This window comes from Kryptolebias marmoratus, linkage group LG16 (assembly GCF_001649575.2).
Source record: "Kryptolebias marmoratus isolate JLee-2015 linkage group LG16, ASM164957v2, whole genome shotgun sequence".
NCBI classification, from domain to species: Eukaryota; Metazoa; Chordata; class Actinopteri; order Cyprinodontiformes; family Rivulidae; genus Kryptolebias; species Kryptolebias marmoratus.
Genome location: NC_051445.1, coordinates 23,830,171 through 23,850,257, shown reverse-complemented (window position 1 = coordinate 23,850,257; position 20,087 = coordinate 23,830,171). Strand labels below are relative to the sequence as shown.

Here is a 20,087-nt window from a genome sequence, read left to right as displayed (position 1 = left end):
TAGGGTCATTGTCCTGCTTCCCTCAAGAATTTTTCTATATTTTGCTCCATTCGTCTTTCCTTTAACTTTGAACAGTTTTCCAGTTTCTGCTGATGAAAACCATCCTTGCAGCATAATGCTGCCACTACCATGCTTCTCTTGTAGAGTCTCCAGTATACATTCTGCTGAATTTGAAATGGTCTGTTTTATTTTTTTTTTTCTTTAAGTAATCTCTCTTTCCTGCCGCTCTTTCATCAACCCAGCTCTGTGCAGCTTCTAGTGGTCCTGTGGACAGATCCTGCCATCCCTGGAGAAGAGCTGAAGCTCCATCAGGGTCATCTTTGGTCTTTTGTTTGTTTTTCTGATTAATGCCCTCCTTACCTGGTCTGTGTTGACATAATTTAATTGTGTTCTGTAGGATGTTCACAGTTTGGATTTTGTTATTTTGAAAACCCAACCCTGAGCTGTACTTTTTCACAACTTTGTCTTTGGCCTGTGTGGAGCATTCCTTGGTCTTCATGATGTTTCTTGTTTGGTGGCAACTTGTACTACTTAGAGGTATTGAACTGGTGTTGATTCTGGGAGCTATCAGAATATATATGTATATATTATATGTCAATATACTGAAATCAACTGACAGCTAAACTGTCCACAGGGGGATCTAAGGTAACAATTGTGGCTTCAAAACAAAGCCCCAATTGTTTTGCACACACCATATTTTATTTTATTAATTGGCAGTATTTTCTGTTGGTTCTTTACTTAAAGTCAAAGTGAAAATTTATTTAAGATCCAGGGTTTAAGGCAACATAATAGAGAATGCCATCCCACTTTTGCATCCCACTGTAATGTAGCTAAACTCTCTAAAAGTTCTGTAATAAGTCTGTTTCTTAGAAAATATTGATATAAATTGTTGGTGTAAATATTGTTAATCTTAATAAATATGTGTGGTATGTTCTTATATTCTTAAGTCTAAATGGAGGCCAAAGTAAGAGTACTGGTTATTGTAAAACCTGAATAAATAAATACCTAGATTATGAAATTCTGCCAAAGTTAGAGGAGAAAAATGTCTTTTTGTAAATTAGGAGAACCACCCCTTTCAGAGCAAGCATGTGTAATGCACTAACGGCTCCTCTAATTAGAAACTCTGAGTGGCAGCATTTTTCTTTCCCTCTGCTGTGAAACACAAAAGATTTGCAAAGAAGAAGATGGAGGGGTGTCATTACTGTGCCCCACTTCCACACAAACTCTGTCTTGTTCACGCAAACACAGAAAAACACACCAAAACTATAAACACACATGTATTAGTCCATTCTTTCCCAACAGGCTTCACGCTAACATGCCCACAGGGAGGGTGTGTGTGTTAGTGTGTGTTAGTGTGTGTATGTGTGTGCGAAAGCAGGAGGGTGGCAGCAGTCTTTTGAGCAGTAACATCTTTAACTCCCAGAGGACTTTGAGACTTAGTCAACTGGCAGTGCTGTAAGAATATAATGGCAATATTTAGCCTCAAGCACTGTGGACACACACACACACACATACATATGCAAACATACATATGCAAACACACACACAAACAAGCAACCATGCTTGCTGGCAGTGAGTGACTGATCATATGTTTAGGATCATCATTCCTGGTGCTTCTAAGGGAATCACTCCCTGCTTGTCTGCCCTACAGAGTGCACAAACCAAACACACACAGCGACTCACTGATAAAAGAAAAACCTGCAGATACTGTATCAATTATACACTTCAATCCATTCACACAGCCTGTAGGAAAACATTATCAATAAGTGTCTTTCATTTGGAGGTAATAGAAATGGTGCAGTTTGTGCTATTATAAGATACTTCTAAAAAAACAGAACAAATCTAAACTTTGGTCCACTGCAGGAAGGTAAAATCATTAAGTCATCGCTCTGAAGCTCTGACAGCTCTGAGAAAAATGGCATTTGTGTGAAAAGTCATGATGTTGTGGCATAGTAGTGTTAACTTTTACCTGTTCGTTTTTAATTTATCAGCTGTCATGAGGAAAAATCAGCACAGCTCTTTAAGCCCACACTATGTAATTACAATAATATACTGGATTGCAAATTTAAAAAAAAAAAAAGTAATTTATGATTTTTTGTGCTTGCATTAATCACTGGTAAGAGGGTTTGTTTGTGAACAAAATGCAATAATTTCTCTTTTTTAAGAAAACCTTTTTCAACATTTTCAGTGTTCTAATTGATCCATTTCATTACAATTAGAAAAAAATTGGGTGTTTAGAAACATACTTAAGAAAAGAAATGGCTAATTTGAATAATTTGAAAAATGAAGTCAAAGTGAAATGTTGTAGATTTGCTGCATCAATGCCCTTTAGTAAACTTTATATTTCTCTCAGAGGAGGCTCTGCACTCACAGTTAAGTTTATAGATGACAACATACTTCTTTCTATTAATAGATTAATTTGCGTTCATTAAAGTGAAGCAAAAGATTAAACATAATCAAAATAAACAAAATCAAAAACATCTAAAGCTGCAAAACATTTCAGAGATCAGATCATCTCATTTTTCCTCCCCTTAGGTAAGAATAATGTATTCACAGGAAGTCTGATGAACTATTCATTCTGTTGTTGCACCATATTTATTGCATCCTAATAAATAATAATCCAGGTGACAGTAAGTTTCATAGTACAAAGTAAATAACTTTGTATGAATCACTAAAGATTCTCCTTCCTGTATTTTGAAATGGAAACTCCTACAAGTACATATACGACTGATCACTGTCCACATCTATCAGCCACAAGTTTACCATTTATTGTTCACAATGAATACTGAGAATCACCATTTTACATTAGAATAAACTTTGTGACAGATTCTACTTTATCGCTGCCACAAAGTGTGTGAGTTAGAACTAAGAGTGAAAAAACACAAAACTGAGAAAATGGTTGTGGAATGACTCTTTAAAATTACTCATTTCAAAATATGGTTTGCAATGATAGGTTATTCTGAAATACATTAAATGGTGCCATTGGAAAGACTTTACTCCAGTAGTTTTCCACTTATATTGATATACAATTCTGAAATGTGGGTCCACACTCATTGTAAACAAGGCACTCAACTGAATCCTTTTGAAGCTTATGTGCATACTTTACTCAACAAATCTGAGTGTAAACAGGTACCAATATATAAGAATTGATCCCAATAATCTCTTCACCTTTGCTGACCTATTTTCAGTCACTTTGGCTGTTTCTGTAGGTAAACAAATGCACATAGTAGTCGGCAGCCGGTCTCAATTTTTGCTTGCAAGTTTTTATTCAAAGGCACAAAAATGGTTTAAATTTTGTTTATGATTTATTAATTTTTATATTTAAACTGGTCTTCATGACATTGCAATGAGTACCTTTTAAGTTACAGGAGCAGATTTATTGTACAAATCAAATTGCAGTTAAAGAAACGCACAGTAAGGGTTTGCCTGAGCTGATCTACAAACACACGAACCAGCCAGCAAATTTCTGTACAGAACCAAAGTGTTCTTCAAAAAGCATCACAAATATCTGTGGGATTGAAAATGATTAAGAATGAATTAATTCCTAATGACACTAGCGTCCATTGTTTTTTCTACAAATATAACCAGCTTAGCACTTTCCAAGTTGCAAATGTCTGAGCTGTGCTGGTTAATTCAGACATTGACCAAAGAAAAATGCTGTTTGTTTTCCCACCTCATTAATTGTTATGGAGCTTAATCACCTTCAGATGTCTCACTGTTTTTCACTGGTCTGTTTCAGGACCATGGACAGTGCACAGCTGAGAGGCAAATGAGACGAAAAGGGAAAAGATGCAAACTTACAGCACCTACAGCAATCACTAGTTATCACTTCATCCTTGATTTTTAATAACACCCAGCCTTCTCCCATTAGTGACCTGGAAGCAGCTCTCACAGCAGTTTCAAGTGCTAAATTTAATTTGTGCTTCCTTTGGTCGGAAATATGGCACAACCTGCTGCAAATTGTCTACTGAAAATTAAAGTAAATCACACTGCAGGATTTATTTACATCCTCTTCTTCCAGAGCGTTGAACTCTGTGAGCTCTATGCACTTTTCATCTTTAAAAGATTCTGAAAGTACATTTTTAATAACAAATACTGTAAACATGAGCTTGTGCCAGGTCCAAACTGGTGAAAAATGACTTCTTTTGGAGAAACTTTAGCCTTTAATTTAAATTCCAGTTTTGTTATTTTTGCAAAGCGATACTTAAAATTTGATTCTGACCCAGTAAGCATCTTTTCCGCAACAGCGGTGAACTCGCACGCGGTATGAAGTTTTGCAGATGCACTGTCAAAGCCTAATGTGGAAACAAAAACACTTTTGCATTCAAACAAACTCTTGCTTTCAGCCACAAACACACACACAAACACTCTCCCACTCTCTCTGGCCCAAGGTGGATTTCTAGAGGTGCATATATTTGCATGCATCTGCATGTTAATTGAGTTTTGGGAGATCAAGCGATCTGAGCGGCCCTTTGTGGGTATTTCTTTTTCTTTTTTTTTTTCTGAACAAAGTGTGTGTGGAGGGAGAAGCAGAATTGGGGGGGAGGGGGGTCTACATGTAAATATCACCCACTGTGTGTTGGCACCCGTCACAGATGGTCGGGGGCGAGGGCACCCTGTGGGCTCAGGATACCTATTTCTGTGTATTTGTGCGCTTTGTGTGAGACTGTTAGGCAGAGAGAGTGTGACCCTGTGTGCCCGAGTCTGTGAATACTTTGCACTTCATGTGTTTGTGTGTCATTAAGCACTTGTTATGTGTGTGATTGTCTCTGTGTTCATTTGAGTCATTGTATCTCTATACTTGTGTGTGTGTGTTTTCACTTCACATTCGTACTATGTGTGTACACGGTCTGTATTCATGTGAATCTGTGTGTGTTGGTTCGGTTGTTTGTGTTTAGGCGTGCTGCAGAGAGCGCGTGCGCCCGTGCTCGCGTGTCTCCCAGCATGCAGCGTGGCTATGATGGCCCTGTTTTGGATGATTGATGTGTTGGAGGGAGCAGCGAGGAGCCCAGGTTGGGCCAGAGCCTCAGTCTGACACACTGCTGCTTCCCTGCTGCTTTACATATGTACACACAGCGAGAGTCCTCCTCCCCTCCCATCTGACACTGCCTCAATCTCACCACTCAGCCAACACTCACAGGTTTCTTTTTGGGATGGGAGATTTATGCTGAAGCTTCTGTTTATTCCAGGAGGGGAGACTGAGCCGTCTGCCTCAACTTTCTGTTTCCCTTTGGACACCAATCAGTCATCCCGTAACAACTACAGACATTAAACTTGATCATTCTATATGGACTGTTTCCTTATTTCACTCAGGTTATTTTTAGTATAATAAAACTTCAAGCTGCCCTGCACTGAAAATGTTATAAATTTTCTCTCACTTTAACTCTTTTTCTGTACCCAATTTGTAAATCCTCACACTTAAGAAGCAAGAGAAGATGTACAGTTTTAACAGGGTACCACTCCGTCACAGAGCCAATGTAAATTTTATCAAGCTAAATTTTTATTATTACACTATGAGAAGCTCAGTCCAAAAGAACATTCATTAAGGAATTTTTGCTTAATATAGATATGATTGCAAAAGTATTTATGTATCCTCACTATTATTCAACAAATATTCTTATTGTCACTATATTTGATCTGCTGCTCTTCCCACAGCTTTAGAGCAGTCCAAACAAAAAAAATCATCAAAACATGTGGTTCCTTGGGGAATAGTGTGCTGTGACTTTTAAAAGCCATATGTTTTACAGTGTAGACAAAACTTGCAATAGATTTACTTGTATAAAACAACGGTATTTGGGAAAATTGAGTATTTCTCTTGGATGTACTTCACCGTAGAAATGTCATTCAGAGTTTAAATGGGTCACAAAAAGTTAGACTTTATATGACTGAACAGGTGTTGTGATACCTTTCATGCATTTTATGCAATAAAAAATTTAGGTTTTAGAATTTGTGGAGATTTTACCACAGAATGTGTAGCTATTGGTGTAGTAATGACAGCCAGTGATATTTGAGCCGTCTAATCTTTCTCAAGTTCTTTTTATTCACACAAACAATACACTTTTTATATTGTTTATGCATCAAAACATAGGCATTTTGTCTTCTTTGACCCAGTGTATCTCTTACGGGTATAAGACCTGTGCTTTTTTTTTTTCCGTTTCTTTTTTCTTTTTCAAATGTGCCCCAGAGCTCAGGATGAACACACCCAATCTCTCATTGACTTCCATTGTATCTGAGCTCTGAAATTCCTCTTCAAAACTGAAAGTGAAGGGTCTTTTTTTAACTTATTTTCTACATAAAACACTGCAGATACAATTTACATACGATGACCAGATATTTCTGTTGGGAATGTTTTCAGTACAACTTATTTTGTACACAGAGACTGTTTGAGGCTCAATTTTTTTATATGTTCTTGTCTGTCTGTCTTATTAAGAGTGCTGTCAGGGGGTGACAGACACAGGTGTACAGTTATGGTGACCCTAATGAACCACTGGCAGCAGCTTTAACATTTCTTTTGATCTTAGTTCTCTTTACACATCATTTACAGTTTATACATTTTAAAAATCAGCATTTTGACAGCTTAAATTATTACAAAAATAATCCTAAATCACTTTTGGACTTTAGAGAAGAAAAATGATTTATGCTGGAATTTTAGGAAAAAGCTGAATCGGCACCTTTCAATGTTTCTTCAGAAATATTCTTTACTTTTTCTACTTGCTTCAGATTCTGTGAAGTGTTATATAGGTGCATCCCAGAAAAGTATTTCTCCATCCTGGATTAAACACATTTACTTTTTTTAATTGAATTTATTTTTTTTTCTCTCCAAGTGCACAAAATTATCAAAGATGATGATCATATCTGAACAGAAAAGTGTCATAGCATTAAGATCACAACTTCACAGGAAGAAAATGTATGATTCAGTCATGTTGGTGCTCATTTTGTCAACCAGCGCTGGAATGTGAGCCCACTCACTGTCCTGTTTCATTTCTAATCATTTATATTCAGATCATTCTTTGTTATTTCTTCTGACTGAGGATGTTTTTATTCTCTCTGTCTTACGAAACAGTAACACTCTTGATATTACACTCTTGTTACACAAATCAACCACTTTCTTGTACATAATATTAGCAAATTCAAGTTAGACATTTATGTGCTTATTAATTGCTTATTTTTAATTACCCTATCCTGTTAGACCCTATTCTATTCATTAGCAGGAATTAGAGGTTTTCTCAAAATAACATCCTAAATAATGTGTCAATATTGATCAAATAAGTTGGACCCCAAACTGTTTCTACTTAGAATATAAAAAGATGAGTCTAGCTTTGCAAGACCAAGATCAGATTTTCTCTAAGGTTTATAAATCAGTTTCTTGTGATTGTTGTTTTGTTTTGTTTTAAGGATTTGCGATAATTTCCATATATTTGTTTTAATCTGTGCCTAATTTTCGTTCAGACACTAAACAATAAGTTTAAATTAGGACCTCTCAGGATTTCTGCTAAAATCTTGATTTCACTATAAGAGATACTGAAGAAAGGAAAAGAAAATTTGACTTGAAAGCAAATATTTCAACATGTGATGACTATTGCGCATTGAAAGCTTTTTTTTTTTTTCTCAACATCCACGTTAATGGGGGTTCAATAAAAAATAACCATTTTGTTTCCTGTTACCGAGCATAAATTTATTTTGATTAATTATTTATCTATTAGTTGTAGAGTACTGCCATTTAGAATAAAAGTAAAAGTGTTTAAAATACAAATTTTAATGAAATATTAATATAATATAATATTAATATAAAAAGTTAATATGCTACTAAGATGTTTGTTAAAATTAACTAGTTAATAGTTATTTTCTGAGGCCGAATGCTTCACGTTCCTTATCTTGAATGTTTATTTAAAATCATATCTCCTGTCAGTTTTTGAATGTTTGTTAAGGTTTAAAGGTAACACAGTGAGGTTCTGCCCACAGGAGCTGGTGTTTTATGTTATTAAGTGGTTTCTTTGGCTCAGAGCATCTTAAATGTGCCCAGCTGGAAAAAAATATGAGCAGCCTGACTGACCTGGACACCAGCCAGTTTTAACTTCTGCTCCTCTTGGAAAGCAACAATAAAAAAACACCATGAAGTTGTTTTCTCTCTCTCTCTCTCTTGCTCTGTCTCCAAGTTTCTCTCTGTATTTGTCAGCAATATTCTCTCCGTCTTTTCTTTGCTCGCTAAATGTATCATTTTCACTCCCAGTTTTTGTTCTGTTCATCTCATTCTGTCCATCATACTCCTACTCTTCCTGTCTGCCTCTGTCCGTTGTTTTTTCTCCCTCATGTTTGTCTGCCTCAGTATCTCTTTTTAAACTCCTCTCTCCTCCATCACTGAGTCTCACTTTCCTTCTCCCTGACACTCACTCATTTCCAAGCCCTGCCATCTCTCACCCATCACTAATCCCTCCCGGCCTTGTTGCTTTCTGACTCTGTAGATTCTCCCTGGCTTTGAAATCTGTTCCTTACTCTCTTCTGTTCTTCTGCTTTTGCTAATCCTTCTATTTTCTTTGTCTCTCTTGTAGAAAAGTCAGTTTAATGTCTTCCTCTGAGCCTCGGTGTGTTTCTTCTTGTAGTTCCCACACTGTTTCAATGGAGACAAATACTGCTTTAGCATGCCTGTGGTATCAAAGCGTGCTCAGTTTTGATTCATTTTTAACCATTTACTGGTTGCTTGAAGCTTTTTTTTAATAACATCACCTGCAAACACAACAACATGATACCTTGTGAGCTAAATTCTAATTACTGCCGTCAGGAAAGTGACTTTAGGCGCAAAATCAACTTCTGCTCAATTAAAAACAACTCAGAGCATTAGACTCGTGAGATTCCCAGCGACAGTAGGGTTATGGTTTCTCAGAGAGCCATGTCAGCCTCGGAAAAAAAGGCATGCTGGGAGGCATGTAGGCCTTATTGATCCACCTGTAGCATCCAGCTGCTTGTTTACCAACAACAAATCAATGCTGCTCTCAGCTGGGGGCCGCCGTGCCTGGCCCCTGATCTGCTCACAGCACTCACATAGACTCATACACGGACAACAATATAGAATACACACACACACATCCTGGACATTTGCTGGGGCAGATGTAGGCTTAAACGAAATGAGGTATCACTTTAAACAATTCCTTATAGAAAGTTTGGCCTCTTTTTCCAGGTGAGGCACACCTGCAATACATGGTTATGTAAAGGTAAAGTTTTGAAATTATTTAAGAGCTATATGAAACTATTTTACATCTGATATGAAACTGCTTTACCTAAAAACTGGGACTATAGTGTTTATTCAATAGAAATCAAAGTTTACCTGAGGTTTTTTTAGACATGAGAGAATTACAAACATCTTGTTGTTGTTGTTAAAGTACAGAAATACTTTATACACAAATACATTGAACTGAGCCCAAGCCAGCTGAGTTTTATTTCTGTTAGCTGTCTTGGTAAAACCTAAAGCTCCATATAAACCACTATGACAGCACTTCTGATCGGTTAACCTAGGTTCTGCATGTGTGCTTTCCTGAGTTCCACCATTAAGTTTGACATTGAGAAACTTTTTCATGTGAAAGATCTCAGAAGTCTCAGATTTTTGCTGCTGAATGTATCTGTCCACTGGGAGTTGAGTAAACCAATCCTGGTCCTAGAGGGCCACTATCCTGCATGTTTTAGTTGTTTCCCTGCTTCTCAGCAGGTCTTCAAGTTCTTCAGAAGCCTGTTAATCACTCAGTCATTCAAATCAGGCATTTTAAAGCAGAGAAACACCTAAAACAGGCAGGGTAGTGGCACTCACGGACCATCTAGCCTCAGCAGCAGTAACATGGCAGAATGGTCTATGTTTGGCATACATAAATTAGTGTAGAAACACAGACGTTGTTCAATTGAGAAAACCATGATAAACGTAACAAATGGTATCCTGCAAATCACACCTTCTTTAACATGGATATGTCATTTTGAGAAAAAGGTGTTTTATAATCCTGAAAAATGATATAAATCAGGCCCTTGTTTGGCTACTCATTAGCCTAGCCTGGATGAAGACTTTTGCCCTTTTCTCCGTACTCCACGGTCTATGACTGATGTCACAGCTGATAAGGTTCTAACTATTTATAACTATTAGACATAACATCACATCAAAAATGACCAGACTATTTCTTTAATCATAACAAATGAGAGCGTCTGAGCACAGAGGGCCTCACACTCACCAGACTGCCTGTCTGTACTGTTATGTTCATTTTCGCAGAGATTTTATAAAATGTTTGAAAGACATTAAAACTATAGCTTAACACTTTTGATGTAACATGATAGAGACAGGTTGAGTTTTAAAAACAGTAAAAAAAAAGAATTAGGGATGGAAACAGAATAAAATTAAATCTTACATGAAAGGCGTCACCTTTAGCATGTTAATTCAAGGAAAAAATAACAGTTGTAGTTATATAGTATTTATTTGTGCTTTAATGACATGGCAGTGGTAATGATAAGCTTATTAAATTGTCTGCTCGTCATTCTTTTTTTTTCCCACAGTTGCTTTTCTTCTAGCTTCATGACTGATGAAATAATTACTGAGTTCACTTATTTTCTGTATGTTGTTTTATTGTGTAAAAATCACAGCTGTCAAGTGGTTCCTCTTCTCTTTTTCATTTATATCAGATGGAGGAAGTTTTCCCCATCTGTCTGTTTTGAAGGGAAAAATTAAGTTTTTGTTGCTGTGTTGATTTATAGGTGACTGACCACAAAGGCACAGTGAGGAGCTGCACGAGGCCGAGTGGAGAGGCGGTTGCCGGAGCTTTGCTTAGAGCTACACTCATCCTCTACGGCACCTACCACCCGAACACGACCACCTTAGGTAGGTAAACAAGTTAGCCTCTTTCAGGACTGAACTCATGCGAAATGACAGAAACGGGTTGTTGAAGTGTGAGACATGCACTGAGCATGCTTCTGAGAGGGCATGAAGTCACTGAAAAGCACAAAGGGGATAATTAAACTCAATGAAAGTTGAAAAGAAATACTTAAAATATAATATTCTCATTACTTTTTGAGACTTTTTTTTACAGCTGCTTCCATGTCTGCAGCTCTATGGACAGAGGAAGTCAGTCGAGTGACCACAGGGACTGTGATGTGTAATTACAGAGTGACCTCTTGCTGCCCCTCCTCATTCTCACCTCCTCCTCCTGCTCGGTGCACAAGACCTCCACTCACACACACCTCGTTAGTGACACCGACCCAAAGCCACGCCAACGTCCCCAGCGTCCCCATCGGGGGTAGTAGGGTTGTTAGAAGCACTGAGGCATGCTGGCAGAGAGACGTTGAACCACACTTTCCTGCTGATCTCTGTCAACAGGAGCTCCCAGCGGCCGTGGAGGTCCTGGAAAATCATATACTGTTTGATAGATAGTCAAGGAAAGTCAAGGACCTTAACAAATGTGCTGGTAAAGTTGGAACCTTTTTTTACGCTGAATCTATAGAATCCAAATTTAGGGAAAATGTTGTTAAAAATTAAACTGGAGAGAATGAAGGGTTAACGTTTGCAGGGCATGAAAGTTCTCTAGTTTAGTAATGGAAACCTGAAATGCGATGGAAAAGTGATGGAATTTCACCCGCGGGGCACAGTGGGGACCTCCCCATTATTTCTCTCTGACCAAGTGTGTGTGTGTGATAAAGTGTGTGTGTCTTGTGCTGTTGCTCTCTCCTCTCTTTATGTCAAAATGCTGATCTCTCTGTTGAGAAATCAACGCCGGCCCCTTTCTCCCTCCACCCATCAATGTATCCCTCTCCATGATCCTGGATCTTACCCAGGTTCAAGCTGTTAGTCAATCTGCTGTACACACACACACACACACACACACACCTCATTCACAGGTTCCCGTGGTGCTGATATTACTCCATCTTGTTGCTGACATCATTTAGTAGTGCTGTTTTCTAGTTGTTCTCTGAACATCCCCCGCAATTATAGCTTTGTATTATTAATTTCTAAATAAGATTATTTTCCCTTTGGTGCCGAATGTTTCTATGTCAAATGTAAAACAAATTACTTACAAATGAAATAAAGCTAAAGTCTACAGGTAATTAGCTAAACAAAACAAATTATTAAGCTGACCAAAAAAACGGATTTTATACAGCATCATTAAAAGACAAAAATACTTCAGCTGGCTCCAGAGATGCTTGTGATTTTTACCTTTGGACATGTTCTCTGTGTACAGCCTTTATGATAATATACAGTCCTAATGGTAGATAAGCTAACCCTGCTAAACATCACTGATAAGAGTCACAGAAGAAGTGAAAAGTGCATAATTTCTAAAATATCAGCCACTGATCAATCATTAATTTCTTCTGAATGATAATAAATTAATTTGAATAATACACCACAGAATTACAAATTGTTCAAATAAAATAATCTAATCTGTGGCAGCTGTAGCTTGGTTGTAAAGTGGTTATATCCCAGTTCGAACATCAGTGATTTAAAGCCTATGCATATTATATATTTTTTTTATTTTATACAAGAACTACACTGAAAATCAAATGCAATAAGTCTTAAAGAGTGAAGAAATTTCAATGTGCTGAAGTGCTCTTGAGCAAGACATTTCACTTCCACATTATCCCCCAGTTTGTTCTTTGGTGCACAAGTGAGAATAAGCAGTGCTGCTTACACAAACTGCAAATGCACAATGTGTGTGTGTGTGTGTGTGTGTGTGTGTGTACATATCCATCCATCCATTCGTTCATTTAATCCTGTTCAGGGTCATGGGGAGCTGGTGCCTTGGGAGGGGAGGGGAGTACACCCTGGACAGATCACCAGTCCATCATTGTGTGTGAATGTGTAAATCAGAGACACAGGGATTGTAAATTGGGTTCATATTCACCCATCTAACCATTCTGGGTCAACTGGACCTAAGCTTTCCATGAAGAGGCAGATATTTGGTCTCTAGTCCTAGAAACCTTTTTAATGAACATTATGATAATAGTTCTTATCTGTTTTTTGTTTGTTTGTGTATTTTTGTTTTCTAAAGAAGAAATTTCATCCTGACATATTTGTATTTGGAATGCTCAAGTCTCAATCATAAATGTTTGAGCATCGTGCTTCCAGTTGCAGAGGAAACCAAAAGTCCTGATAAACTGTATGACCTTTGACATTAAAAACAGTATGTACAGCAGATGAACAGTGTCTAATAGTTACGTCTTTAAAAAAAATAACATAACTGAACTAACCAAAGACCTGAAAATAACCTAGAAGATATGTCTACTTCTACCAAAACCTGCTCAGAAGTACAGAAAAGCCAGCTGTCAATAAACCATTTTAAGGAAGCAAAACAGAAAACAACATTTAATGTATTCCAAATTATACAAGAACTACACTGAAAATCAAATGCAATGTGTCTTCTGGAGTAAAGAATCCAATGTTGTTGTTTTTTTATTGAAATCCTTATCATTTTGTACAGAAGAGGTCATGAGATAGGTGCAACGGTGAGTTCCTACAGATGTCTGTGAAACAGTGGAGGGCCCGTTTTGGCTTGGAGCTACATTTCAAGCTAAAATTTCAGCCAGTGCTGTTGGGGGATCTTCTAAAAACTGATCAACCTAATTAAACTACATAAAAGAGTACGGTTGGGTTTTGATCCATCATCCTGTGCCATCTGGGAAGCCTCCAAAGCAACAGCTTCATTTTTCAACATGACAATTGTCTGAAACACTGTCAGGGCAGGAAAAGCAAGATAGAACGACAGACAAAGTATTATTCCTGAGCCAGCAATGTGGGTTCATACTGGCAGAGAAGTTAAGAAAAGGGAGCCAGCATCTAAAAAGAGCATCAAGAAACCTGGTCTTGAAAACTGCTTCAAGAAAATGCAAAAAAATCAGGCTTTGTCAAAGAATAACAAAGGTCATACTGAATACTGCCTTTGAGCTTTGTTGTAACTCTAAAAAACACTCATTTTCTGAATGCATCACTGTGTTTGCTTAATTCCTAACTCAATGTAAAGCAATATGAGCAGGCTTGAGACTTTCTCACTGTATTTTAATTGAACTGGCATCTCCCTGTGCCTTTTATATTGAGACTAAATCAAACTAGCTTCTAGGAAAGATAGTTTTATAAATATTTATGCCTTTCAGAGATCTTCTGAATTCTGAAATGACACAAAAGTAAAGTGGGGGTCCATTGTAGTGAGAAGGATTTTTATTCTTTCCTCATATGTATCAAGTGATAAAATAGCAACAGTTGAGGATTTTCTGCTAATTACCAGAGCATCAGAAATCCTCAAACCCATTGAATCCTCCTTCATTTACAAATTAATTAGAAAGATTTATTTGCTAGGAGAAAAACCGTGATAACCTAGGTACTATTTGGATTCTTTTGAATGTGTAGTTGTTTTATGACGGTGCAGTAAATAAGCTGTCCACTTAAACTGCTTCCTACCTACATTTATGCCCACCAAGTGTATAATGAAGCCACAGCTCCAGCTCCCTTGTCTTTGTGATCCAGCTATGTCCTTCTGTGTGTTTGTCTCCACCTCCCTGAGTGTGCTCGCCCCCGTGTGTGTTTGTTTGGTGGCTGTGCGGCGAGTGAAGGTAAATTGCAGTGATTATGTGGCAGTAATTGAACAGGGATGGTGTGTTTAATTGAGTTGTTGTTTCCTGATGTTTCTCTGTAGTAGCAGGAGGCACCATGCTGACAGGCGCCTCGTCTCGCCTTACCGAGATGAAAAGTTTTTTTCTTCTCCTTCTTCTTTTTCTTTAGTACACCAGAGGCTTTGTGTGTATTTTTTAGCTACATTTGAGTCTGTTTTGACTTAATGGTGTTCGTTTGGCTCGGGGATGAGGGTGAGTGTGTTTGAAGACTGTTTCAGCAGGTAGAAGAAAGCGACGACTCTCTGAGCGCTTAGGAGTTAAATACATACTGTTCAAAAGGATTCATGGTTCTTAATTTATACACCTGTTTGTGTGCGTGTGTGTGTGAATATGGAGGCTGGCCAGCATGTATAGATTTCTATGTATGATGCAGTCTGTTTGTTTTATGTGTTTGCATGTTTATTTGTATGCATTTGTTTCAACTTATATGTGCAGCACAACAGAATTTATGTGTGCATGTGTTTTATGTGTGATCATCAGCGTGTGTGTGTGCGTATGTGTGTATAGCTGTATCTGATCTGCCTCCAGGGCTCCATGGCCCAAATCAAATGGTACGAAACATCAATTTCACCATTTGGTTTCCTCCTTCTCCTCCCCCTTCCTCACCTCCTCTTGTACATTTTCTTCCCCTCTTCTTCCCTTCCTCCCCTCCAGAGAGTGTCTCTCTCTGCGGAGGTGTGATTACGTTCCTCCTCTAAGCACCAGTGATCTGAGGGCTCGGTGTGTGTGTGGATGTGTGTGCGCGTGTGTGTTGAGTTGGTGATCTGAGCAGCCTGGTGATGGGTATTGTGAGGCGCAATTCATGGACGATGTCTCCAGATGAATGCCTCCATTCACAATTACAGCCTCTCCATTAGCTGCAGCCCTTCCTGCCTTGTTGTTGTCTTTTCTTCATCTCTGTAAGAAAAAAAAAGCAATTAAAGCAGGACAAAAACAAGATAGAGGAACACAAGCAGTGTACCTGGAGAAAGAGGGGAAAAACAAAACACGAAGGAGTAAGGGAGAAGATTCTCTCGACGCAATATTTCAATTTTATTTCTACAAAAATATTTTTTTTAAATCCTGGATCTTCTTTCAACATTCAGGCCTAAATTCTATCTCTACCTTAGTGACTCACACAACTAATCAGTGTTGAATACAAATACTGTTTTGTATGTGGGCCTGCTTCATGGTTTCAGTCTTCTGCAGATCTGAGAAACTCCAGGAAATGTTGATGATTTTTCTTTAGTAAGGCTTAAATCAGGATTAAAACTTTGAATGATTGTTTAGGTGAGGAAGAGGATAGTTGATTTAATTTGTGTAAATATTTTCTTAAAATCAATATCACACTTCTCATTTGTCTGAAAATAACTTTGGTGTTTAGTATTTTTTTTTTTTTCAGAATGTTTTTGTCATTTTATTTACTTTGGTTGAAGAATTTGGCACCTGGCAACCCTTAAGAGGATGAAATAGACATAGAAAGTTCATGAATTATTCATTTTTTGTTACCATTATAAGCTGCTAAATAAATAAATTAGGTAGCTGTGTATGAGCTCCGTAAGTTCCTCTTCTTATTTTAAGCTAAAATCTGAGAGAGTGTGGTAGAGATGGACAGTTAAATTAGAGTGTGTGATCTGACTTTTTAAATCCTTTTTTTGCAATTTTGACATTTTGAGTCTTGAACCAGAATGACCATGAAAACATCCATAGACAAAGCAAACAGCAGAGTGCAAATGCTTAATATTTTTTGAACAAATTCATCATTGCAACAGCTAAATCTGCTTTCTTCTGTGGAGGAGGATGAGGGTCTGAGGCGACATGTTGGTCACAAGGTGAAATCACAGGAACAAACAAATGTTTATGCACATATATAAAGCCAGTTTAGAAATACCAATTCTCTAAACACCTGTCTTTGGACTACAAGAACTCAGCACTGCCAGAGAAGCCTGAAGTTTCCCACACAGAAAGGCTCAACCTGCAGGTTCAAGCTCAGAAGCTTCATGCTGTGTGACGAAAATAATCCCTGCTGCACCTGATATGAAAATAACAAGAAATTGCATTCATTTTTATGAACACTGAAACAATTGTAAGATTCAGCACTAAATAAAATGTAATAAAATCAAACAGAATACTTGTGCAAATGCTTAAAAAACAAGTTTTAAATAAAAATATCTTTGTTGTTATTTGTTTGTTTTAGCTCAATTTAGACCACTTTATCTATTTAGAGAGTTCAGGTCCCTTTAAATTTTGCTGCATTTTAAAGGTGTAACAAACGGAACTTAACTTTTTAATCTTTTTTGCATATTCATTTCTGTTTTGTAGGCAAAATGATAAATCATAGCAATAGTGAAGTTAGCATTTTTGAGCATTTTTACCATGAACTCAGTTTTAGACCTTAAACGTTTAAGGTGGATCTTGTCTGATCAGTCAGGACATAAGTTTTGTTTAACAACAATTCAATATTTCCTGCTTGCTCTAAAGCTTGTATCTCATCAGACTGCGACTGCTGGCAACTATTTGGCAAACACCATTTGCAAGGGAGTCTCCAAAATGTCTCAAAACATTTGCCAGCATGTTTGAACCCTTTTCAATGAAGAAGTTTCAGTAAATTTTACAGCACTAGAGGTGTTTAGTGGCACCTGCATGGGAGCTCTCCAATGACAGATCACAAACACTTTATGTCAGTGGGACCGTTTAAAACCATTTAAATGTATGATATCCTGTTTGCTACAATGTATATCAGTTCTAACCAATGACAGATGAAAAATTTAGGACATTTAAGAAGGATAAGCTTGAACTTTAGTTAGTAATATTCCATTCTTCCTTTACCATTTCAGAGGAGTCCCTGCAGAGCATTGTGTCCATGGGGTTGCATCACCCCATCCCTCACAGTGAGTTGTACCGGAGGGACCGCTCCCCTCCTTTGTATCTGCTTCGGTGGATCTACCAAATGGAACGAGACAGGAAGGTGCGGGCTGCTGACATCACTCTCCCTGCCAAAGCCAAGGTACAGTACTGTCCACAGAGTTTAAAAAACCCACACGCTTCACACATCGTTCACACACTGTGATTTACTGTTCCAATAAATCACTGAGGCCGCCTAATTTCCTATGGATTTCAATTTCCCCCTGGACATATCTGCATTGATCAACTTCAGGTGTGAGGATGTGCCAGGCGTCGCTCACTGTGACACTGAAGAATGGCTCTCAGATCTCTGCCATACAGCTGCCTGAGTGTGTGTGTGTGCGTGTGTGTGTGTGAAAGAGTACAACAAGGGGATTTGTGCACATGCAGCATTTCTGCTCAGCCCTGTCGTCACTGTCGAGGCATTAGGATACAAATCCTTGAGTCTGAGTAATAACATCTGAAAATGTCAGAATCATACAGGCAGCGATAAGGATCAGACAGTTGAATCCAGACTCAAGATATTGTTATTCTGATCAAATCTGCTTATGCACTGAGTCTAGGCCTGATTATCAGAGACAATTAAACATCATTCTGCAACAATTGTTACTGCAAAGAAAAGACCAGATTATAGAACTCTTTAGAAATTCAAGATACTTTTGCTCAGTACTTTAAAGTGATACAGTTCTTCTAGATTTTGAGTTTCATCCTTCTCTGTCTGTTATTCTGTATTATAAGACCCAATGAAGCTCTGACAAAAGTTTGCATCTGGATGAAAGGCAGTTGTTACTGGCTGACATGTCCTTGCAGGAGGTACACGGTCCCTGGGTCTGTAGATGAGTTTTGAGCCGGTGTTAGGAGGCGAGCACGAGGTCTGACAATGTCTTTACCCCGAGTTCCTCCCCTAGAGGCAGATCTGAATGGATTGTAGAGGCAAGGAGGAGAAATAAATTGGAGAAAAGGATAAATCAATGCTTGGCAGAGAGGCAAACAGACCTTCCAACCCCCAGTCCACACACACACACACACACACACACACACACTCGTAGGTATGTTCCACAGCGTGACTTTTTTCCTTGGGCTGTATTGGATTGGTATGCAGAGCTGAGGAGAGAGACACTCAGAAAAAGACTTGGCCTACAAATGATGTCCTTTGTTTGATCCATTAGGTTGGGAATTGTTGATGGGGACTGAGAGGGGGGGGTTGTCCCATGGAGATGGCGGAAGGGCTGGGAAGCAAATATGTCTGTATGTGAGTTTCACCAACAGCACCTCATCTGAGAAAGGAAAAAAAGAAATCAGCTCCAGAAAAAAACAACAACTTGTCACCTGTTTTTGTTTATGATTTACAAGGAAAAAAATATAGTGTGGGTGTGTGTGTTTTACAGGGCCTCAGTGTTTTCTAACTTTACTTGTTGGGCTTTAATCCAAGCAATTACTTTTTTTTCCTTTTTGTGAGTCATTTTTTTGTGGTTGTGACTCTTCTCTATGACTGATAGTTTCTTCACTAAGTTAATTACTGAGAATTGGACACTCAGTGACACTGCTGCAAACCTTGGATTTAGATGAGTTTTTTATGTTGTCACTAGTAGACATTAAAAAACAGTTGCGAGAATGTAGGAAGTAGTAGCCAAAATCTGTTTTATGAAGTGCTCAGAGTAAGAAGAAAGTCAAAATCTAATTATGATAGTGGACAGCAAGCTGCACAAAGACAACAAGGCAACTGTATTTTTAACTGAGCAGGCAAACACGACAACACCACACTGTGAAATGATAATGCAGCACCACAGTATAATATGATTGAGACGCATAAAGGAAAACACTAATACAAAGAAAATAGGAATTTACACTCTGTGAAGCTAAACCAACTGCAGGGTTCTAAAACTGGAAATGTCAGTTGTTGGTGGTCGATCCACCACTTTTACTTGAACTGAAAATGTCAACAGCCATTGAAATATACAAATAAATATATATATATATTTTGGTTGTTTAGTCATTTTGAAGTGGGCTTTTGTGGAACAGTTATGAACAATTAATATCTTACCTGATAGCTTTTTGACCAACTGATGAGCTAACGCCTAGCCTGAATACAGCTAAACTAAAGGGGATTGCCATGATCTTAAGACAACTCAAATTTTTAAAAAATACCATAGCTGTTTATGCAAATGCTATTTTATACACCTTTTCATTGCCATCAGTTTTGCATTACAAAATTATTCCGGCAGAATAATGTTGAAATTCCTGCCTGAAGTGCTACAGGTGCTGGTCATAAAATTAGAATATCATGAAAAAGTAGATTGATTTCAGTAATTCCATTTAAAAAGTGAAAGTTGTATATTATATTCATACATTACATACAAACTCATATATTTCAAATGTTTATTTCGTTTAATTTTGATGATTACAAATGACAACAAATGAAAATGTCAAATTCATCATATCAGAAAATTAGAATATTACTGAAGACCAATAAAAACAAAGGATTTATAGAAATGTTGGCCAACTGAAAAGTATGAACATGAAAAGTATGAGCATGTACAGCACTCAGTATTTAGTTGGGCCTCCTTTGGCCTGTATTA

General features: G+C 37.8%; 1 protein-coding gene across 1 annotated transcript in view; it reads left to right on the top strand.

Annotated features, from left to right (window-relative positions):
* Positions 1 to 20,087, top strand: part of LOC108234188 (furin-like protease kpc-1) — a 237,756-nt gene that overhangs the window by 213,225 nt on the left and 4,444 nt on the right. Inside the window, exons 17-18 of the mRNA XM_017413192.3 lie at positions 10,726 to 10,849; positions 17,442 to 17,611. Coding sequence (XP_017268681.2) covers positions 10,726 to 10,849; positions 17,442 to 17,611 — 294 coding nt within the window. The remainder of the gene's footprint in view (positions 1 to 10,725; positions 10,850 to 17,441; positions 17,612 to 20,087) is intronic.